The 19,238-nt window shown below is 41.9% G+C and overlaps 1 protein-coding gene across 2 annotated transcripts in view; it reads left to right on the top strand.

The window, feature by feature from the left end:
* Positions 1-19,238, top strand: part of ints13 (integrator complex subunit 13) — a 43,300-nt gene that overhangs the window by 4,032 nt on the left and 20,030 nt on the right. The window contains exons 5-8 of one of the 2 annotated variants that reach the window (XM_036577766.1): positions 321-401; positions 1,474-1,564; positions 4,554-4,682; positions 6,904-6,927. In XM_036577766.1, coding sequence (XP_036433659.1) covers positions 321-401; positions 1,474-1,564; positions 4,554-4,682; positions 6,904-6,927 — 325 coding nt within the window. The remainder of the gene's footprint in view (positions 1-320; positions 402-1,473; positions 1,565-4,553; positions 4,683-6,903; positions 6,928-19,238) is intronic. The other variant, XM_036577767.1, reaches the window with a different exon arrangement.

Below are 19,238 nucleotides of genomic sequence, written 5' to 3'. Positions count from 1 at the left end.
AATATCAAATTAAAGCATGCCTTTGTTACTTCTCCTCCAATAACTGTGACTTCTGATGGTTAGTTTTAATTTTATAACGCAACCCCACCTGTAGGCTTTGTTTTTGTCGTGTACATAAAGCCATTCTCAGTGAAAATGCACTGTATGTGTATTGAGAGATGTGCCTGATTGTACACTGTAGATGGAATTGTTGTGTTACAGAGGTAATATTTTTGTTGACAAATTTTTCTGTACATTTCTAAGATGCTGAAATTGGCTTTCTTTGCAAAGTCCTAGGAAAATATCTGAGCACTTCAGCTGAATCTGTTTGTCCCCCTCAGTGACACACACGTGCGGATGCTGGAGGACTGTGTGCTGGAAACCATTCAGGAGCAGAACAAGCTGGCTGCTGGATCTGACAGGTGGGTCATTTTTGCATGGAATTTCTAGTGAGGAGGTCTGCTTAATAATGTCCTCTGGGTTTGTCCGACACTAGACCACACTCCTAAATGAGGCAGGTGACTGGGTTTCTATGATGCATCATTTTGTATATACAGGCAAATGCAGTGTTTACAGAACACAGAACAGAAATATTTTAACATTGCTAACATTAACATTGAGTCCAGTTATAGGACTTTCTAACAGTGCCTCATGTACATTCATGATGTCAGCAAGCATGTGCTTTATTCAGCCAATGAGCTGATCAGCTCACGAACCAGTCAGCGCTCAGTAGTAGTAACGCCAACCAATCAGCGCTCAGTAGCAGTAATGCTGACCAATCGGCGCTCAGTAGCAGTAATGCTGGCCAATCGGCGCTCAGTAGCAGTAATACCGACCAATCAGTACTCAGTAGCAGTAATATTAACCAATTAGCACTCAATAGCAGTAATGTTGACCATTTTTGCTGTAGAAAAACAGGTTTTTATATATATATTTTTAAAAAGTAATATATATTTTAATGTAATACTTATACTTTTCAAAAATCTTATATTGTTCAGTGATTCAGATGTAAATAAAAAAAAAATGTACCTTTTCATCAGTAGGTTTACAAAAATATGTTTTAGGCCAAAACCTTTCTCAAAGCTATCGTCAAACGATGTCTCAGGCATCAGTTAATGCATTCACAGCTATTTTGTGTAACTCTCTTAAAGGTAGATATTAAAGGCATAAAATGCTTCTGACGTCTGGTTCCCATTACTAGCACTGTGAACAGTTCTGATTCTCTAAACCTCAGAATGCCTCTGTTTACATCTTTACCATTTTTAATTTCTGGAGTGTTCCTGTAACTTTTTAGGCTTTAGCTCCATTCACTGAGCGCCCTCTAGTGTTACGCAGACATGTTTTAGGTTTTAGTTGCAGTCCGTTTCCATTTGCATATCCGTAACTGCCATGTGCTGCCCTTCATACAGGATTAGTGATGTTAACATTTGTGTGGGATAATCGAACATGTGAAAAAATGAAAGATCTCTATAGGATGATCTTTACTTTGTGCAGACTTATGCCCATCCAGCAGTGTGAGCTGGTGCTCGTCCATATTTACCCACAAGGAGACGACACGCTGGTATCAGACCGGCCGAAGAAGGAGGTGAGTTTAACAAATGAGATGAGATCTAAGGCTACATTCACACAGCAGGTAAAAGTGGCCCAAATCTGATCTCTTTCTTCATATCAGTGTGATCAACAAAAACACATTGGCTCTGTTCACATTACCAGGCTGAAGTGGCACAAATCTGATCTTTTGCCCTAATGTGACTCAGATCTGATGTATTCAGAGCTGTGTGGACACAAATCTGATCTTTTCAAATCCGAACTGAACTGCTTTCATATTAGGTCCTAGATTGGATACGTATCCGATTCATAGCCATATGACCTTAATGTGACGCTTGGATTGGGAATGCTTTTTTCCACTGCGCTGCACCATCATTCAGCGTTACCATGGCAACAGCGCCGAACAGAAGTTAAAGCCTGTAAACGGTGGAAAAGCAGCTCATCTCACCTTTTTCTCCTTCGTCTCGCTCTAATAATGAAGCTGAGAGCTGATCAGAGTTAATTATCTTCTCAGCGAAGCTCGTTCTGCTCGTTAGTTTGTGCTGATGATGAACGTGATTCATCCACATGACGTTACTGAGTAGGATGAGCTCATGAGGGTCATTTCAGGACGCCGGTTCGTCACATTAATGACAGATTTGAGTCACTTACCTAAACGAGTGTGAACCATCCTGTCAGAAAGATCAGATCTGAGCAAAAAATCGAATTTGAGTAACGAGGCTTGTAATGTCAATGTAGCCATTGAATCTGACATTTTCAGTTCCGATTTGAGACCCTTTCTTATGCGATACTAAAATCCGATCCGTATCCATTATGCGGCAGTGTGTTTCAGTCTGAACTGCCAGACTGGAAATCAAGCGACTTTTACGTCAGTCCAACTCGGCATTTATCATAATTTCACGCTGCTGAGACTCATAAACATTTAAGCTGCTGTTTCTGTACAAACAAAATTAGAAGACGTTTATCTAAACTGTTCTGTGTTCGAACGCGGCCGTAGGAGAACGAGGCTGCAGCGTCAGAGAAAAGTTAAGTTTGAAAGCAAAGCTTAAAGAAACCAAGAACGTGAACCAAAGAAGTGGCTGTGGCTGAATAACGTGCCCTTTTTACTGCAAGCTCAGACATGGAACTTATTAGCTCCTGTGATGCTGGAGAAGGTGAAGCTGAAACCTCCTGGAGCGGCTGTTACTGTTGACTCCATTTGGATTGTTTACCTCTGGATGAGCCACGTAAAGCGTCGTTCTTTTGCGCATGTGGGTCAGTTTAGGAGCTGATCTGTTCAGACGGATGTTGCATACAGATCACATTTAAAAGATAAAATGAACAGCCAAAGAAAAAAAACAGGATTTGGTGAGAAAATAAGATTTGGGCCACTTTTACCTGCTGTGTGAACGTAGCCTAAGTCTTGTTGATGCTTGGATCTGTGTTTAAACTCTTCATTATGGTTTGATGTACACTATATGTCCAAAAGTTTATGGACACCCTTCTTATAAGTGAATTCAGCTGTATTAAGGTGCGTTCACTGCAGACGCAGGAGTTCAAATGCACACACGGCTTGTATAATCTCCATAGAAGAGCGTTGACAATACAATGGAATGCTCTGGTGCAGCCACTCATAAGCCTAAGGTCACCATGCCCAGCACCAAGCATGGGCTAGAGGAGTATAAAGCCCCACGAGCATTGGGCTGTGGAGCAGTGGAACTGTGTTCTCTGGAGTGATGCAGCTCCATCCAGTACCTTTGGGATGAGTTAGTGATCTAGAACTGACTGTCCAACATCAGCACCTGACCTTACTAATGCTCAATCAAATGTTCACAGCAATGTTCCAACATCTAGAAGCTTTTCCAGGAGAGCAGAGACAGTTACTGCAGCAGAGGGGAACAAACTCCTGTTTAATACTCCTGATTTTGGAAGAAACATTGGGTGAGCAGGTGTCCACAAACTTTTGGTTGGACATATAGTGTGTGATTTTCCTACATCAGAGGTCTTTAATTAAAACTCAATAAGGTCCAGTTAGAGAAAATTTCCTCAAGCAAAGGTCCGAAACATCATAATGTCAAACTTGTATTATGATTCAGTGCCATATACTGTTTACTGAAGTAGCCTAGTAGGTATATCAACATCTTATACAGTCAACAACTGAATGTCAAACCAAATAAAGTACAATTCAGTCATATTTCAACATTTATGTCAGTTTTCTCTTTTTAGATCACATGTGAAATAACCTCCCTCTGACTCACTTTCTTCTCCGACTGCTGTTCCTCGCCTCGTCCCTCCCCTGTGTGAGCGTCACTCACTCGAGTCTCAGTGCTCATCGTAATACACAGATCTGATTGGCTGAGTAGCATCAAGTGATTTTTACAACGCGATTGGTCTGTGAGTTTCCTGGGCCGCTAAAGCTACCGTAAAGACTAGAAAAGCTACGCCGATTAAAATAGAACCACCCCATCCAAATTAGATAGTTCTCCATAGTTTATCGGTTACAGGTCCAGGTCCGCATAGGACAGAGTCTGGTTCCGGACTCGGACCGCGGTCTGCCTATTAGTGACCTCTGTCCTACATGTACAGCGCGAAGCTGATACTGCATGATGTTGCATGGCTTCAGGAATTTCTGAGGTTCATGTGCTGATTAGTCTTAAAGTCCCAGGTAACACAGCGTAACATACTAAAAATGTTTTGTGTGACACTGAAATTGAGTATTATATTAAATCCTACATTTTCTTTTATTTATTTTTTTCACCTGAGCTTCATAATATTTTTTATAGTGCTTGATTTTTTGGACCCAAACAGTTATTTTCTCTGTAGATGATAATTTTCCAGCCTCTCTTTATCCCTTAGAATTAAGCAGACTGTTTATGTTGCACTTGGTTTAAGACTGATTTACGTAAATGATTTAGGTTCTGTGGGACTTTAAGAACAGTAAAACACCACTTGTTGAATCATCTCCATGTCCTCATCTTTTCTATTTTCACGATCTCTGAATAAAACAACTTTTCTACCTTCTGATCTGTAACGTTTGTCTGTGTCAGATCTCGTCTGTTCTGAGCAGTGAGGTGCACAGCGTACGCGCTGGGAGACACCTGGCCTCCAAACTCAACGTGCTGGTGCAGCAGCACTTTGACCTGGCCTCCACCACCATCACCAACATCCCAATGAAGGTGAGGTCTCCCACACTTCTCCCAACTAAGATCAGTGCTTTCAGTTCATTTCCTCTTCCGATTTGTTTCCTCTGTCCTTGTTATCCTCCACTTTCTCCTCCCTGTCCTGCTCATCCGGATTGCATCCATGATGTGTTTATTTCGTTGTGTTTACTCCCTCAGTGTACTTTTCTGTTCTCGCTCACAAACTCATTCAGTTGTGCATAAGTCAGTATCTTGTCTAAGATCGAGCAGCTTATACAAACATTTATTTATGCCTAAGTGGAAAGACAGTAATGCAGCTCCTTCTGGACATTTTCATCTTATGGCTGGAAGTGATGTCACAGCCATGGCGATATTACAGCAGATAAGGAGTTTGCAAGTGTTCTCGGTAAACATGGACAGAAAATTCGGAGTTAAAATCTTCCGTTAACTGAATACAAAAGCTTTTTTGACAGAAAAATGTCATTTACATCAGGGGTGCACAACTCTGGTTCTGGCGGGGGGGGGGGTCCATCACAGTTTTGAGGTTTCCCTACTCAAACACACCCATTAAACCTGCCAATTAACAGATAAGTGTAAGCAGGTGTGGTTGAGCCGGACACCGGCCCTCCAGGACCGGAGCTGTGCACCGCTGATTTACATACACAGTTGATAACATTGTTCCATTACCTTGTATTATTTAAAGTTTTATTAGTAAAAAAATAAGATTAAACTGAAACAACTTGACTTTTCTAATTCTGACAGAATATTTGAATGTTCAAGATAATATTTTCTAGAATATTTGCTATATTTAAAATGTTTGTATGACTCAGAAATTGGGTGGTGTAGTAAACATTCAGCAATTTTGAATGGAATAAAAACAAGCTGGAGATTTTAGAGCAGCACCGTCACAGACTTGGTGCTCTCAGAAAACATGAACAGGATGTTTAGAGTCATCTCCAGTTAACTGTCAGTGTAATGAGCTGCGAAGACGCAGTGCCAAAGACCACTGCTCCACTCTTAAACATGGTTCTTTCAGGGTTCTTTAGTGAATATAGTCCATATAGGACCATGAACACTCAAAGAATCTTTTGCATGATTAAAGGGTTCTTTGCATCAAGAAAGCGTTCTTCAGAATGTGCTGTAGATGGCTCTGTTTAGAACCATTTTGAAAAGGGTTCTATATAGTAACCAAAACAGTTCTTCTGTTGTTACAAGCTTGACAACCCTTATGGGTGCTATATAGAACCCTTTTCAGAAAGAACCGTCTACGGCGCATTCTCCATCAATCTGAGGAACCGTTTAAATTATGGAAATGATTCATGATTGCATCATGAAAGGGTTCTTCAGAATGTGCTGTAGAAGCTTTTGTTTAGAACCTTTTTGAAAAGAGGTTTATATCACAAAATATCAAGCTTGTAACAATAGAAGAACCCTTTTGGGTGCTATGTGGAACCTTCTACAGCACATTCTCCATCAATTGGAAGAATGAAAAGAACCATTTGATTACGGAAAGGATTATTTGAGTGTTCGTGGTTCTATATGGAAACATTTTCTGTACTAAAGAACCCTTGAAGAACCATCTTTTTTTTTAAGATTTTACTACTACTACTACTACTAATAATAATAATAATAATAATAGTAATAATAGTAATAATAATTGTTAGTAATGATACGCTTTAAAAACCTTTTTAAAAAATTCAGAACTGATAACCAAATATGTGATGAGATGTAAAAACTCTTTTGACCGTGTTTAAAAATATTAATACTACAAAGGCTGATTCAGAATTCATATTTTGACAAATCTTATTGCCATAATTTACATACAGAGTTGCTAACATGCCTAAACGAGCACAGCCTCTAATTAAAGAGTAAATCCAGTTTAAATCCAGTCTCACTGTCAGCGCAGGGTGATCAAACACTAACCTTAGGAGTGAGTAATCACAAGCTCAGACGTCTAAACGACCTGACAAAAATATATGATATTAGTATTAACCTGCACAAATCTGTGGTCATCTGAGACTGCCGACCACACAGACCCCAACCTTTCCACCAGGTAGGTATGTTATAACATGCCCCCCCATAACCCCTCTCCTTTTCTTTAACACTTAGTTTGTCTCTGTTCTTTGATCCCTGATGACCTCATCCTTTCGTCAACCTGCATCTGTTACTGTTTTACTGTCGTGCTTCTGTCTTCATGTGTATTTTGCTGGATTTTCACATGGCTGCTGATTTCATGGTGTATTTTCTGTTTTGCTAGCCTACATTAAATGTCTGTGAGCAGGTCAGTACTCTAATATTTTCAGAGATAATTTCAGACCCCCAGGATGTGTGCCTTCCTCTGTCATCCAGCTCGCACTAATCGTCCCTCTAGATAAAAGACTGTAGACATGGTCTTAAACCAGAGGTTCTCAGTGCTGGTCCTGGAGTCCCCCTGTTCTACACTTAGTCTATCTAATCAGATAATTAACCCTCTATTGCATGAATTATTACTTAAACATGATAATGTTTTAACATGTTTTTGTTATTTAAAATTGCTTAAATAATGGAAATATTTGAAAAAACATCTATTTTTTTTTTTAAAGTGGGGTATTTGGTAAATTGTTGCCATATGGCATACCATAGCACCATAAAATCTAAAAAAATCACCATAAAATCTAATTTTTCTCTAAAAACATCTTTTTATTAAAAACAAGACCAAACAAATCCAACTTATACTTAGCAAAAACATGCGACCCAGTATTCACAAATATTGTAAATTAATACATTTTTCAGGTGGTATTTGGAATATATGGTAATAACAGCGTCATACTAAGAATTCGTGGTAATGTGATGTCATAAATTATTTGTCCTTTCAAAGTAAAAGACCCTTTTTCCACAATTAAATAGGAAAACAAAGATTTTATATTACTGCTTTTTATTAAAATTGGCAAAGTAATTGTTGCCATATGGCAACACCAACAGGGGTCAATAACAAATAAAAATGGATGTGCTTTTCAACATAGTGGCGCTCGCACCAAATCGGAAGCCTTTTATTTATTGAAACTCTCCGAAAATGTGGAAAAAAGACAGAAGAGGGAGAAGAAATGGATTGTTTAAGTACCAGTGATGATGAATTCATCATTTTCCTTTTAGGCGCTGCAACTAAACAACACACGCTGGGTTCACCCCATTCTAGAAAAAGGACAACAGCACAGGGAGCTCCGCCGCCTCACACAGGAGCTGAAGCTGTATAACAAGCGATTCCGAAGCTATTTCTTTATAACAGTGGGGGAGTTTCGAGGCTCTTTCTTTAACCCCCACGTTGCTGTAGTCGTCGTGCTGCTTGTCGTATAAGCTTTTGTGCTCCGCAACCAGCAAGAAGAGCTGTTCTGAAAAAATCAGCTTTACTTTACATGTAAATCAATGGAACCAGACTTTTTTCCCCCCAAGTCATTTTGGGCCGTTTCTTTTGGTCCATTCTTCATGAAATTTGCACACAATGTAAAGGACAACAGGTATTTTTAAATAATGGCAAAATGACAAAAATGGAGATGCGAGGTTTTCTTCTGACAGCAGCGACATGTTTGTTTGGGCTGCAGCTCTGATTGGTCAGTTTTTGTATTATCCATAAAGCGCAGAAAAATATATGCAGCGCTGCAGTCCTTCAGTTTATATACGTGTGTTTGTTTTCATTATATGCTTTTACTGGTAACTAAAATTAAAACTAATTTCTGGTTTAAAAACCTGTCGTTCAGCTCTACCCTGGACGGTGTTTAGATCAAGAAGAAATTTAAAGAAATTCTAGAATCAAAGAAACACAGTCTGTAGAGATTTTATTAAATATTATGCTGAAGATATACATGCAGTAGTCACTTTATTAGATACACCTACCTTTTATGTACTCATTGTCCACTTTATCAGCTCCACTGACCGTATAGTTTCACTTTGTAGTTCTACAGTTTCAGACTGTAGTCCATCTGTTTCTCTGATACTTTGTTAGCCCCCTTTTACCCTGTTCTTCAGTGGTCAGGACCCCCATGGACCCTCACAGAGCAGGTACTATTTGGGTGGTGGATCATTCTCAGCACTGCAGTAACACTGATGTGGTGGTGGTGTGTTAGTGTGTGTTGTGCTGGTGCGAGTGGATCAGACACAGCAGTGGAGTTTTTAAACACCTCAGTGTCACTGCTGGACCAGAAACATCCAGCCAACAGCGTCCTGTGGGCAGCGTCCTGTGGGCAGCGTCCTGTGGGCAGCGTCCTGTGACCACTGATGAAGGACTAGAGGACGACCAACACAAACTGTGCAGCAGCAGATGAGCTATCGTCTCTGACTTTACATCTACAAGGTGGACCGACAAGGTAGGAGTGTCTAATAGAGTGGACAGTGAGTGGACACAGTGTTTAAAAACTCCAGCAGCACTGCTGTGTCTGATCCACTCGCACCAGCACAACACACACTAACACACCACCACGTCAGTGTTACTGCAGTGCTGAGAATGACCCACCACCTAAATAGTACCTGCTCTGTGAGGGTCCTGTGGGGGTCCTGACCACTGAAGAACAAAGTATGCAGAGAAACAGATGGACTACAGTCTGTAACTGTAGAGCTACAGAGTGAAACTATACGGTCAGTGGAGCTGATAAAGTGGACAGTGGGTGTGGATACAGTGTAGGTGTATCTAATAAAGTGCTCAGTGTGTAAACGAGTTTGGGAAAGCGAGTCTACTGATTAGTGCGATGCTGGATGAAAAAGTAAGCACTTCCTCACTGCCTCCTCAACCTTCCCTCACGTAGCTGATCTTTTTCCCTAGAGTTGCTAGTGTCTTGCAGTGCTCTGGTTCTTTGTGCTGTGTGGACTTGTAGTCTGTTCCCTCTATCTCTCTCTATCTCATCCTCTCCCTCCTGTCTTTATTAAGCCTCAATGCCGGCCGGCCTTCATTAGACTGAACTACGTGAGCCACAAAGATTTCACCCCAGAGCTGAGAGCTGAATGAGAACAACCAACACTGAACTGTATGAGCACTTTTTCCCTGCAGATCGATAGTTTGAGGACTTTCTGGTGTCTCTAAGGATTTTACCTCCTCACTCCAGAGTGCTGTATGCTTTCTTACTCCTCAGAGTGACTGCATTTACCTTCTCTCCCTGCGTATGATGGAAAGATGCAGAAAAGATGCGAACCTCGCCTTAAGCCTTAAAGGGGAACTCCACCAATTTTTCAAAGTTTCTTCCTAATTAAATGGTTACAGTCTAAACAGAGTCATTCAGAGTGGTTTGGTGTGAAACGCTCTGTTCTAGATAAACTTACTGAGTCAGAACTGTTCACAGTGGTGGTGATAGGAACCAGACGTCCACCTCTAAAAGCTCCCTCACAGAAAGTTGTTACATGAAATGGTGATGAATTCACTGCCTGATACCCAAGACAGTGAGTGTGCTTACATGCACTCAATCTAATCATAATCGGATTTCTGCAGTTGTCTGATTGGTCAAATGGTCATTTAATCAGCATACTCGGATTTCTTAGATCGGAGTAAGGTCCAGAAATCTGATTAAAAAGAGCTGGATTTTAGCTCAGTAATCAGATTTCTCAGTGCAGGTAAACTCTTACTCTGATTTCTTTCGGATTTCTCTGAGCTTGCGTGAAAACAGATGGCGGTACTGGAAATAAGTGAGCAGCTTTGCCACGAGACGCAGCAAAACACTATTGGAGCGACACCAAAACCAAATACATGCTTGATGAAATTAAGGATTTACATATTCTTCATCTTCTACACGATCTATGTTCATATTTTCAGGTAAAGCGGCGCAATGTTTTTTAAAAAAAAAAAGCCATGGTATAAAGTTTAACATTACGTTTACATCACGTCTTCTTCTGTGAGGTTATTGGCTGGTTGTAAAGCAGAAATCTGGTCACTGTCTGACTCATGTAGACCCGGAGTTTCCCCTTTATCTGATTACTGAAGAGTATGTAAATGCATTTATCAGATTACTGACAATCAGATTTTCTGCAGTCATCAGATTCAAGATTCAAGAGTTTTATTGTCGTATGCACAGCAGAAACAGGCAGTTACACTGTGCAATGACATTCTTACTCTGCTATTCCTCCATTCACCAATATAATCTTAGAAAAATATATAAAGTATAAGAATATATTAAATACACTGAATTAGTATAAATACACTATTTACAAAAAAGTAAAAAAGTACAGTTATATGTGCAAAGTTGAAAGAAAAATTGAAGTTACAGGATTATTGAGTGCATGTAAAAACACTTGTTCTATGATAGTTTTGAGAGAAACATTTGGGCTGCAATGCATTTTTAAAAATCCATTAATGGTGGAGAGATACGTGTTTTATTTTTAGATTTACTATTATTTGACCATCAACATTACATATAAACATTCAGAAGACTCGTGTAGGTTCACTGGTGGTTCTGGATAGTAAATAAAATGTCTATATTTGTGTTGTAGTCATGGCGACCCCTGGTTCCTATCACCACCACTGTAAAGACATCTGAACCATTTCACACCAAACCACCCTGAATCTCTCTGATTATATCTGTGATTGAATTATGCATACATTTTGAAAAATTGGTGGAATTCCCCTTTAAACCAACAAACCCAAAATCACTGACCCATGGAAATGTCAAACACAGTGCTGGGGTGGGCAGTTTGTCGATATTTTATTGTTATTGTGATAAATTGTGTCCCAGTATGCTTTTCTGAGCATATCGTCGATGCCATCAGTACTTAAAGAACACTGACTACACGTTTCATTGCAAATTGAGTGTAATTTGACTGGATTTTGTAAGTGGTTTAGTGGATTTTGGTGTTTGTAAAACATTTAATAAAAATCATTGTGATTTTAAGCAGAGCACGTGAGTGAAGTGGAACCACAGACATTTCCGCTCCTCACTCAAAGCTCTTCCCTTCGCTCCAGCTCCATTTCCGGGTTCTTCGTTTTTTTGCTCTTCACTTAAACATCAGAGAAACCGCTCCGCTCCATGTTTCCTCCCTGTGATCCATTCTTAGTATCTTTATTTTATGTCTTGAATGTGTGGACTAGACAGTACACACTAGAGGTCTGTGCCAGGCTGTTTTTTCAGCTCCACTCCCGCCCACTCCCACAGAAAACCGGAATCATCTGTCAAGGCAAACTTACACCGATCAGGCATAACATTATGACCACCTCCTTGTTTCTACACTCATTGTCCATTTTATCAGCTCCACTTACTATATAGGTGCACTTTGTAGTTCTACAGTTACAGACTGTAGTCCATCTGTTTCTCTGATACTTTGTTAGCCCCCTTTTACCCTGTTCTTCAGTGGTCAGGACCCCCATGGATCCTCACAGAGCAGGTACTATTTGGGTGGTGGATCATTCTCAGCACTGCAGTAACACTGACGTGGTGGTGGTGTGTTAATGTGTGTTGCGCTGGTGCAAGTGGATCAGACACAGCAGTGCTGCTAAACACTGTGTCCACTCACTGTCCACTCTATTAGACACTCCTACCTTGTCGGTCCACCTTGTAGATGTAAAGTCAGAGACGACAGCTCATCTGCTGCTGCACAGTTTGTGTTGGTCATCCTCTAGTCCTTCATCAGTGGTCACAAGACGCTGCCCACAGGATGCTGTTGGCTGGATATTTTTGGTTGGTGGACTATTCTCAGTCCAGCAGAGACACTGAGGTGTTTAAAAACTCCAGCAGCACTGCTGTGTCTGATTCACTCGCACCAGCACAACACACACTAACACACCACCACCACGTCAGTGTTACTGCAGTGCTGAGAATGATCCACCACCCAAATAGTACCTGCTCTGTGAGGATCCATGGGGGTCCTGACCACTGAAGAACAGGGTAAAAGGGGGCTAACAAAGTATCAGAGAAACAGATGGACTACAGTCTGTAACTGTAGAACTACAAAGTGCACCTATATAGTAAGTGGAGCTGATAAAATGGACAATGAGTGCAGAAACAAGGAGATGGTCAGAATGTTATGTCTGATCGGTGTATGTCCAATATCCGACACAGTCTATTCACAAATACTGAAATAACAGGTCAGTTGTGGTCATCAGGCTCACTGTGAGTAACTTCACCAAATAACCAAATTTACTCACTGTTATGCACAGTAATATAGTTATGAAATAAAAAGTATGTACAGTTTTACACGTATCCAGGTATGCAATTTGTGAGTCCGAGGTAGATAAATGAGATGCAGGGTGCCCAGGGGATGGAATACTGATATGTACATATCCAGATTATGCAAGATATGAGATGTGCAAGATGACCATCTATATGTGCAAGTAGATTTGCTAGACTGAAGTTACAGTGAGATCAGAGTGAGTCTGTTGAGGTGTGGATGAGGAGTGGATTGTCCATGGAGATCATCATGATAATGACAGTGAGAGGTCTATAGGCCGATACACCAGCACTACTGGCTGTTCAGCAGCCTGATGGCCCGGCTGGTTCTGGACTTTATGCTTTATTCCTCCTCCCGCTTGGCAGCTGTGAGAACAGAGAGTGGCTTGGGTGGGTGGAGTCCATTAGGATCCTCCTGGTCTTCCTCAGGCAGCGGCTGGTGTATAAATCCAGGAGGTTTGGGAGCTGGACCCCGGTGATGTGCTGGGCTGTCCGCACCACCCTCTGCAGAGCTTTCCGCTCGATGGCAGTGCAGTTTCCATACCTGGAGGTGATGGAAGTGTTATAATGCTCTCCACAGCGCATGTGTAGAATGTTCTGAGGAGGCGGGGGTTCACGCTAAACCTCCTCAGCCGCCTGAGGTGGAAGAGGCGCTGTTGTGCCTCCTTGACCTCCCATATGGTGTGTTCGGTCCATGTCAGTTCCTCTGAGATGTGAACACTGAGGAACATGAAGCTGCTGACCCTCTCTACAGTGGTTCCGTTGATAGTGATGGGCGTGTGCACTTTCTTTTGTTTCCTGAAGTCCACTATGAGCTCCTTGGTCTTGTCGACATTAAGACAAGCCTAACCCTTCCAAAATAGGCCGGTGTAGCACAGAAAGTTTAACTAGTTTTTCATTTAATAACAGCCATAAATTACATAATTAATAAAGTGTGGTCGAGATTTGCACTCCCGAACGATTCCCGCTGGACCTGCCTCTATATTTTGCGGTGCAGGACTAATATTCAGTGTTGTGCGCGGGAGCGGGCAGGAAGCCAGCCCACTGCAGGCGGGAGTGGGACAAAGAACACTTGAGGAGAAATTCCACAAATGAATAAACAGCCTAAATAAAGTAGAACGATCACTAAATCATATATAAACAATATGAAGTGATAACAGTAAAAGAGTTAAAATGAATGAAGTCGCTCTAAGGACTGAGAAGCAGCCGATCACGTGAACAACGCACAGATTCTCATAGTTCACAGAGATGGTGGAGCCTTCAGTCTGACGGCCACAGCTGCCCAGCAAAACACCAAAAATAACCGCTCTGTGTTTTAATTCCTGCTCTGTGTTTAAATGGTGAATAAATGGCGTTTGGTGAAGTTACTCCCAGTGAGCCTGATGACCACGACTGACCTGTTATTTCAGCAGAGAGTAATGTGTTTGTGAATAGACTGTGTCAGATACTGGATGTAAGTTCGCCTTGACGGAACTGCGCAGGCGGGCGCAGGACAAAACATTTCTGTGGTGGGCAGGAGCGGGACAAAGGATTCCGATTCTTGACAGGAGCGGGCGGGATGGGCTGAAAAAACAGTTCCCCGCCAGACCTCTAGTGTGAATTTCTAGTATGTAGTTCTGCTGAACACTGTTGTGTGTGAGCTGTAGAGTCGCTCCTGCATCATTAATGTCAGGCACTACACAAAAAAGTAGTGGCTTGCGGGATGGAGCGATACTGGAGGGGTTCGGAGCAAGAGAATAGTTTCGGACTTTTGGAAAACCTGCTCCGACTAAAATCATGCCGCTCTGATCCTACTCCAGGCTATCCGATTCACACTCGATACCGCTCACATGCTCTGGTTGTAAGTTTATCATGATTATAATAGTATCATGTATGTGGCACCACAGGTTCTGTTTTGTCTGTTCCAACTTTTTAAATCTCTGAGAAACTAAATCTTGTGATTAGGGCTGGGCGATAAAATAACAGTAATTATCACGATATAATTTTCCTCGATAGAAATATAAGAAATGTTCGATACATGTTCAATATAATACACCATTCTCACACTCCTGCATTCTAGCGACAGCCCTGGTGGCGTTCTCTACTGCAAGGAAAGCGACACTACTCTACTGTCACCACAAGAGGGCGCGCTTCTGGGTTTTTCAACATGATTAGAGAGGGAGGGGGTTCAAGGAGTGAAACGAGTCGTCAAATATACTTTAACAACGTCTGAAACGTGGACTTATGTATTCCCTGTTTGAGTGGAGCGATCGGCGATCTGCTCTCCTGTGACCGAGTCTGAGTGAGGAGATCAGTGGCGTAACCATACTGTCCTTCAGTGACCTCACCTCTTTCCTCACATCCTAACCAGCTTTCGCAGCGTTAAATCACGTCTGCTCCACACAACTACAGCACTGTTACAGCTCTCAGTCATATTTTAATATGAGTGCATTCCCAAGCAACGAAAGGGAAAGAAAGAAGTGGTTCATGTGAGTTACAGCCCTGATTTAAACGAAAGTAAACTGATGATGCTGTGTGAGGCACTGGAGAGTGAGAGAACGCTAGCTTCCCAGGCTAGCTGTTTTAGCAGCTGGCTAACTAAAAGCAGCGCTCTGTCACTCACACAGCACGGAGAATTGATGTTACTGTAGATCAAACAGATTTCAGTTTAAACGAACATTAAAGGAGGACTCTGTCTGTCTAGTGTTAAAGAATCACACTGTTAATGCTTTTACAGTTAGCGTCAGATATATTGCGGTTCTTTCACCCCTTGAACTAGAGGTCTGCGCGGGACTTTTTTTAGTCCCGCTCCCGCCTGCCCCCATGAGATTTCATCCAGCTCCCGCCGAAAATCGGAATCATTTGAGATTCCAATGTCTGACACAGTCTAATCACACATTCATTTTCCTCTGCTGAAATAACAGGTCAGTCATGGTCATCAGGCGTAACTTCACCAAACGCTGTTAATTCCCAGTAAAGATAAAGCAGGAATTAAACCACAGAGCCGTTATTTTTGGTGTTTTGCTGGGCAGCTGTGGCCGTCAGACTGAAGGCTCCGCCATCTCTCTAACGCCTGATTGACATGCTCTGCCTCCGTGCAGCGGGAGTGAAGCGGCAGCGCGAGCGCTACAGCTCGGACACGCTGGCCTTTCATACATACAGCGTTTGAACTGCGGAGCAGCGAGACAGTTATACATTCCTGTTTCCAGACGGATAAATGGTCACTTCAGTCACTCTGCTCAACAAAAATATCATTTATAAATGTACACAGTATATTTATTTATCCTGGACAGCGTTCTGACTTGTGATTAGGCAAAGGTTCAAGCCTGTAGACCAGCTGGGAAATCTGGAATGGAATGGAATAGTATTTCATCAAGAATTACATAGAAATAGCCTTTTTAATGTTTTAATACGGTCTGTGTGAAAGCGCTGATCACTTTACACGCGCACCGAAATGAAAAGCAAGACTTTCCGTGTCGCTCACGGCACGCGGACGCAGTATATGTGAAGCAGACCTGTGAGAATCTGCATGTTGTTCATGTGATCGTTGCTCAAGAATGACCAAATACATTTTAACTGTTTTACTGTTATATTGTTTACATATGTTTTAGTGATCGTTGTACTTTATTTAGACTATTCATTAATTTGCTCCCACCTGAAGGGATCTAATTTCCGCCCGCTCCCGCAAGCAACACGGAAAATTAGAGCAGACCTCTACCTCAAACTACTGCGATACAGTAGAGAAACCCAGTCATCTGCTAGCTGGTGTTTGAATACTGTGATATGCTCTGACATGGATGTGGTAGGAGTGACGGCAGTAAGGCAGTGTGATCCATCACTGACCTACCGAGCCAGCTAATGTTTGCTGTCCCATGACAGGTTTGTGAAATGTAAAAGCGTAGTTTAACATGACAATTAACCATTTAGGAACAAAAATCTGCCTTCAAACTTAAAAAAAAAAAAAGATTTGACGTTTATTGTGATATGTATCAATATCGACTGATATCGTGATAAAAGTTTTGACCATATCGCCCAGCCCTACTTGTGATGTCATGTTTCTTTGCCATCGCCCACCCCAGCGCCATGTTTTATATAAACAAAGCTTCAGGCTTTATTGAGTGAAAAACTGTGCCCTAATGTGACGGAGATGACACTAACATAATGTAGTCTGTTTGCTTAATTTCACCTTGTGTTATTAACCCAGGTTAACCAGCATACATTTCCTGACGGGGCCAGCTTGAAGTTCAGAGGCATGGTTTAAACCAGGGGTTCTCAACCTGTTTCACCCCAGGCCCCACCTGTTTACCACTATAAAGCATAGCGGCCCACAGAAAAACTCAAATCAGCTTTTTTTAAAAAATAGTTTTCTTTTTTCCTTGATTGCTCACACTGGAAACCTGTGAATTAGGGCCTGAAAAAGATCAGATCCTTTTCATTTCAATCACAGAAACCAGTCATGGTTTAAAAAACATAACATGTAAAGAAAAATAAAACATATTTGCGGAGATGTCAAAACAGGGGAAAAAGAAGAAAAGGTAGATGTAGATGTGGGCTGTGATTTGGAGCTGCAGTCCATCACGATTTCCCTGAAAATACTCTTGTGGCTTCTTCCCACAGGAGTAACTGTTTGGTGTCGACTTGTCTCTTCAGTTTTGAGGGTTTTAGCACCTCATTTGAAATAAACAGCGTCGCTACAATCAGCAATAATCATAAACTTTTGCTTGATCTCTGCTTCTTCGTCATTAGATTATCAAGCTGGGTTTAACTACTCTGGTCGCTGATGTTTGGCCAGAAATCAAATACAGATCTTCGCTATTATTTTACGGCTCGTCTGTCGTTTTTATCAGCTGCAGCTCGAACTGCAGGAACGATGTGAGAGCAATAAGTCAGATGATAAAACAGGCAGATTATACTGATGGTATATGAGGTTTAATCTCATCTCATATAAAGACGTTATATCCCATTAAATCAAGAACAGGACTGCAGACACTAGATGGCGCTCATGAATAAGAGAGAATGGAGCCAAACGGCTAAAACGGAAAAATGAAATAAATCTAGTGATTTGTGGAGGAACTGCTACTGAGCGCTGATTGGTTAGCATTACTGCTACTGAGCGCTGATTGGTTAGCATTACTGCTACTGAGCGCTGATTGGTTAGCATTACTGCTACTGAGGGCTGATTGGTTAGCATTACTGCCACTGAGCGCTGATTGGTTAGCATTACTGCTACTGAGAGCTGATTGGTTAGCATTACTGCTACTGAGCGCTGATTGGTTAGCATTACTGCTACTGAGGGCTGATTGGTTAGCATTACTGCCACTGAGCGCTGATTGGTTAGCATTACTGCTACTGAGAGCTGATTGGTTAGCATTACTGCCACTGAGCGCTGATTGGTTAGCATTACTGCTACTGAGGGCTGATTGGTTAGCATTACTGCCACTGAGCGCTGATTGGTTAACATTACTGCTACTGAGTGCTGATTGGTTAGCATTACTGCCACTGAGCGCTGATTGGTTAGCATTACTGCTACTGAGCGCTGATTGGTTAGCATTACTGCTACTGAGCGCTGATTGGTTAGCATTACTGCTACTGAGGGCTGATTGGTTAGCATTACTGCTACTGAGAGCTGATTGGTTAGCATTACTGCCACTGAGCGCTGATTGGTTAGCATTACTGCTACTGAGGGCTGATTGGTTAGCATTACTGCCACTGAGTGCTGATTGGTTAACATTACTGCTACTGAGTGCTGATTGGTTAGCATTACTGCCACTGAGCGCTGATTGGTTAGCATTACTGCTACTGAGTGCTGATTGGTTAGCGTCACTGCTACTGAGCGCTGATTAGGTAGAATTACTGCTACAGATTGCTGATTGGTTAGCATTGCTGCTACTGAGCGCTGATTGGTTAGCGTCACTGCTACTGAGCGCTGATTAGGTAGAATTACTGCTACAGATTGCTGATTGGTTAGCATTACTGCCACTGAGCGCTGATTGGTTAGCGTCACTGCTACTGAGCGCTGATTAGGTAGAATTACTGCCACTGAGCGCTGATTGGTTAGCATTACTGCTACTGAGCGCTGATTGGTTAGCATTACTGCTACTGAGCGCTGATTTGGTTAGCATTACTGCCACTGAGCGCTGATTGGTTAGCATTACTGCTACTGAGGGCTGATTGGTTAGCATTACTGCCACTGAGCACTGATTGGTTAGCATTACTGCCACTGAGCGCTGATTGGTTAGCATTACTGCCACTGAGTGCTGATTGGTTAGCATTACTGCTACTGAGTGCTGATTGGTTAGCATTACTGCTACTGAGGGCTGATTGGTTAGCATTACTGCTACTGAGCACTGATTGGTTAGCGTTACTGCTACTGTGCGCTGATTGGTTAGCATTACTGCTAATGAGCGCTGATTGGTTAGCATTACTGCTACTGAGTGGTGATTGGTTAGCATTACTGCTACTGAGCGCTGATTGGTCAGCATTACTGCTACTGAGT

Source organism: Colossoma macropomum, unplaced genomic scaffold (genome assembly GCF_904425465.1).
Source record: "Colossoma macropomum unplaced genomic scaffold, Colossoma_macropomum, whole genome shotgun sequence".
NCBI classification, from domain to species: Eukaryota; Metazoa; Chordata; class Actinopteri; order Characiformes; family Serrasalmidae; genus Colossoma; species Colossoma macropomum.
The sequence above is the reverse complement of the archived record's forward strand: the minus strand, read 5'-3'. Positions and strand labels throughout refer to the sequence as shown.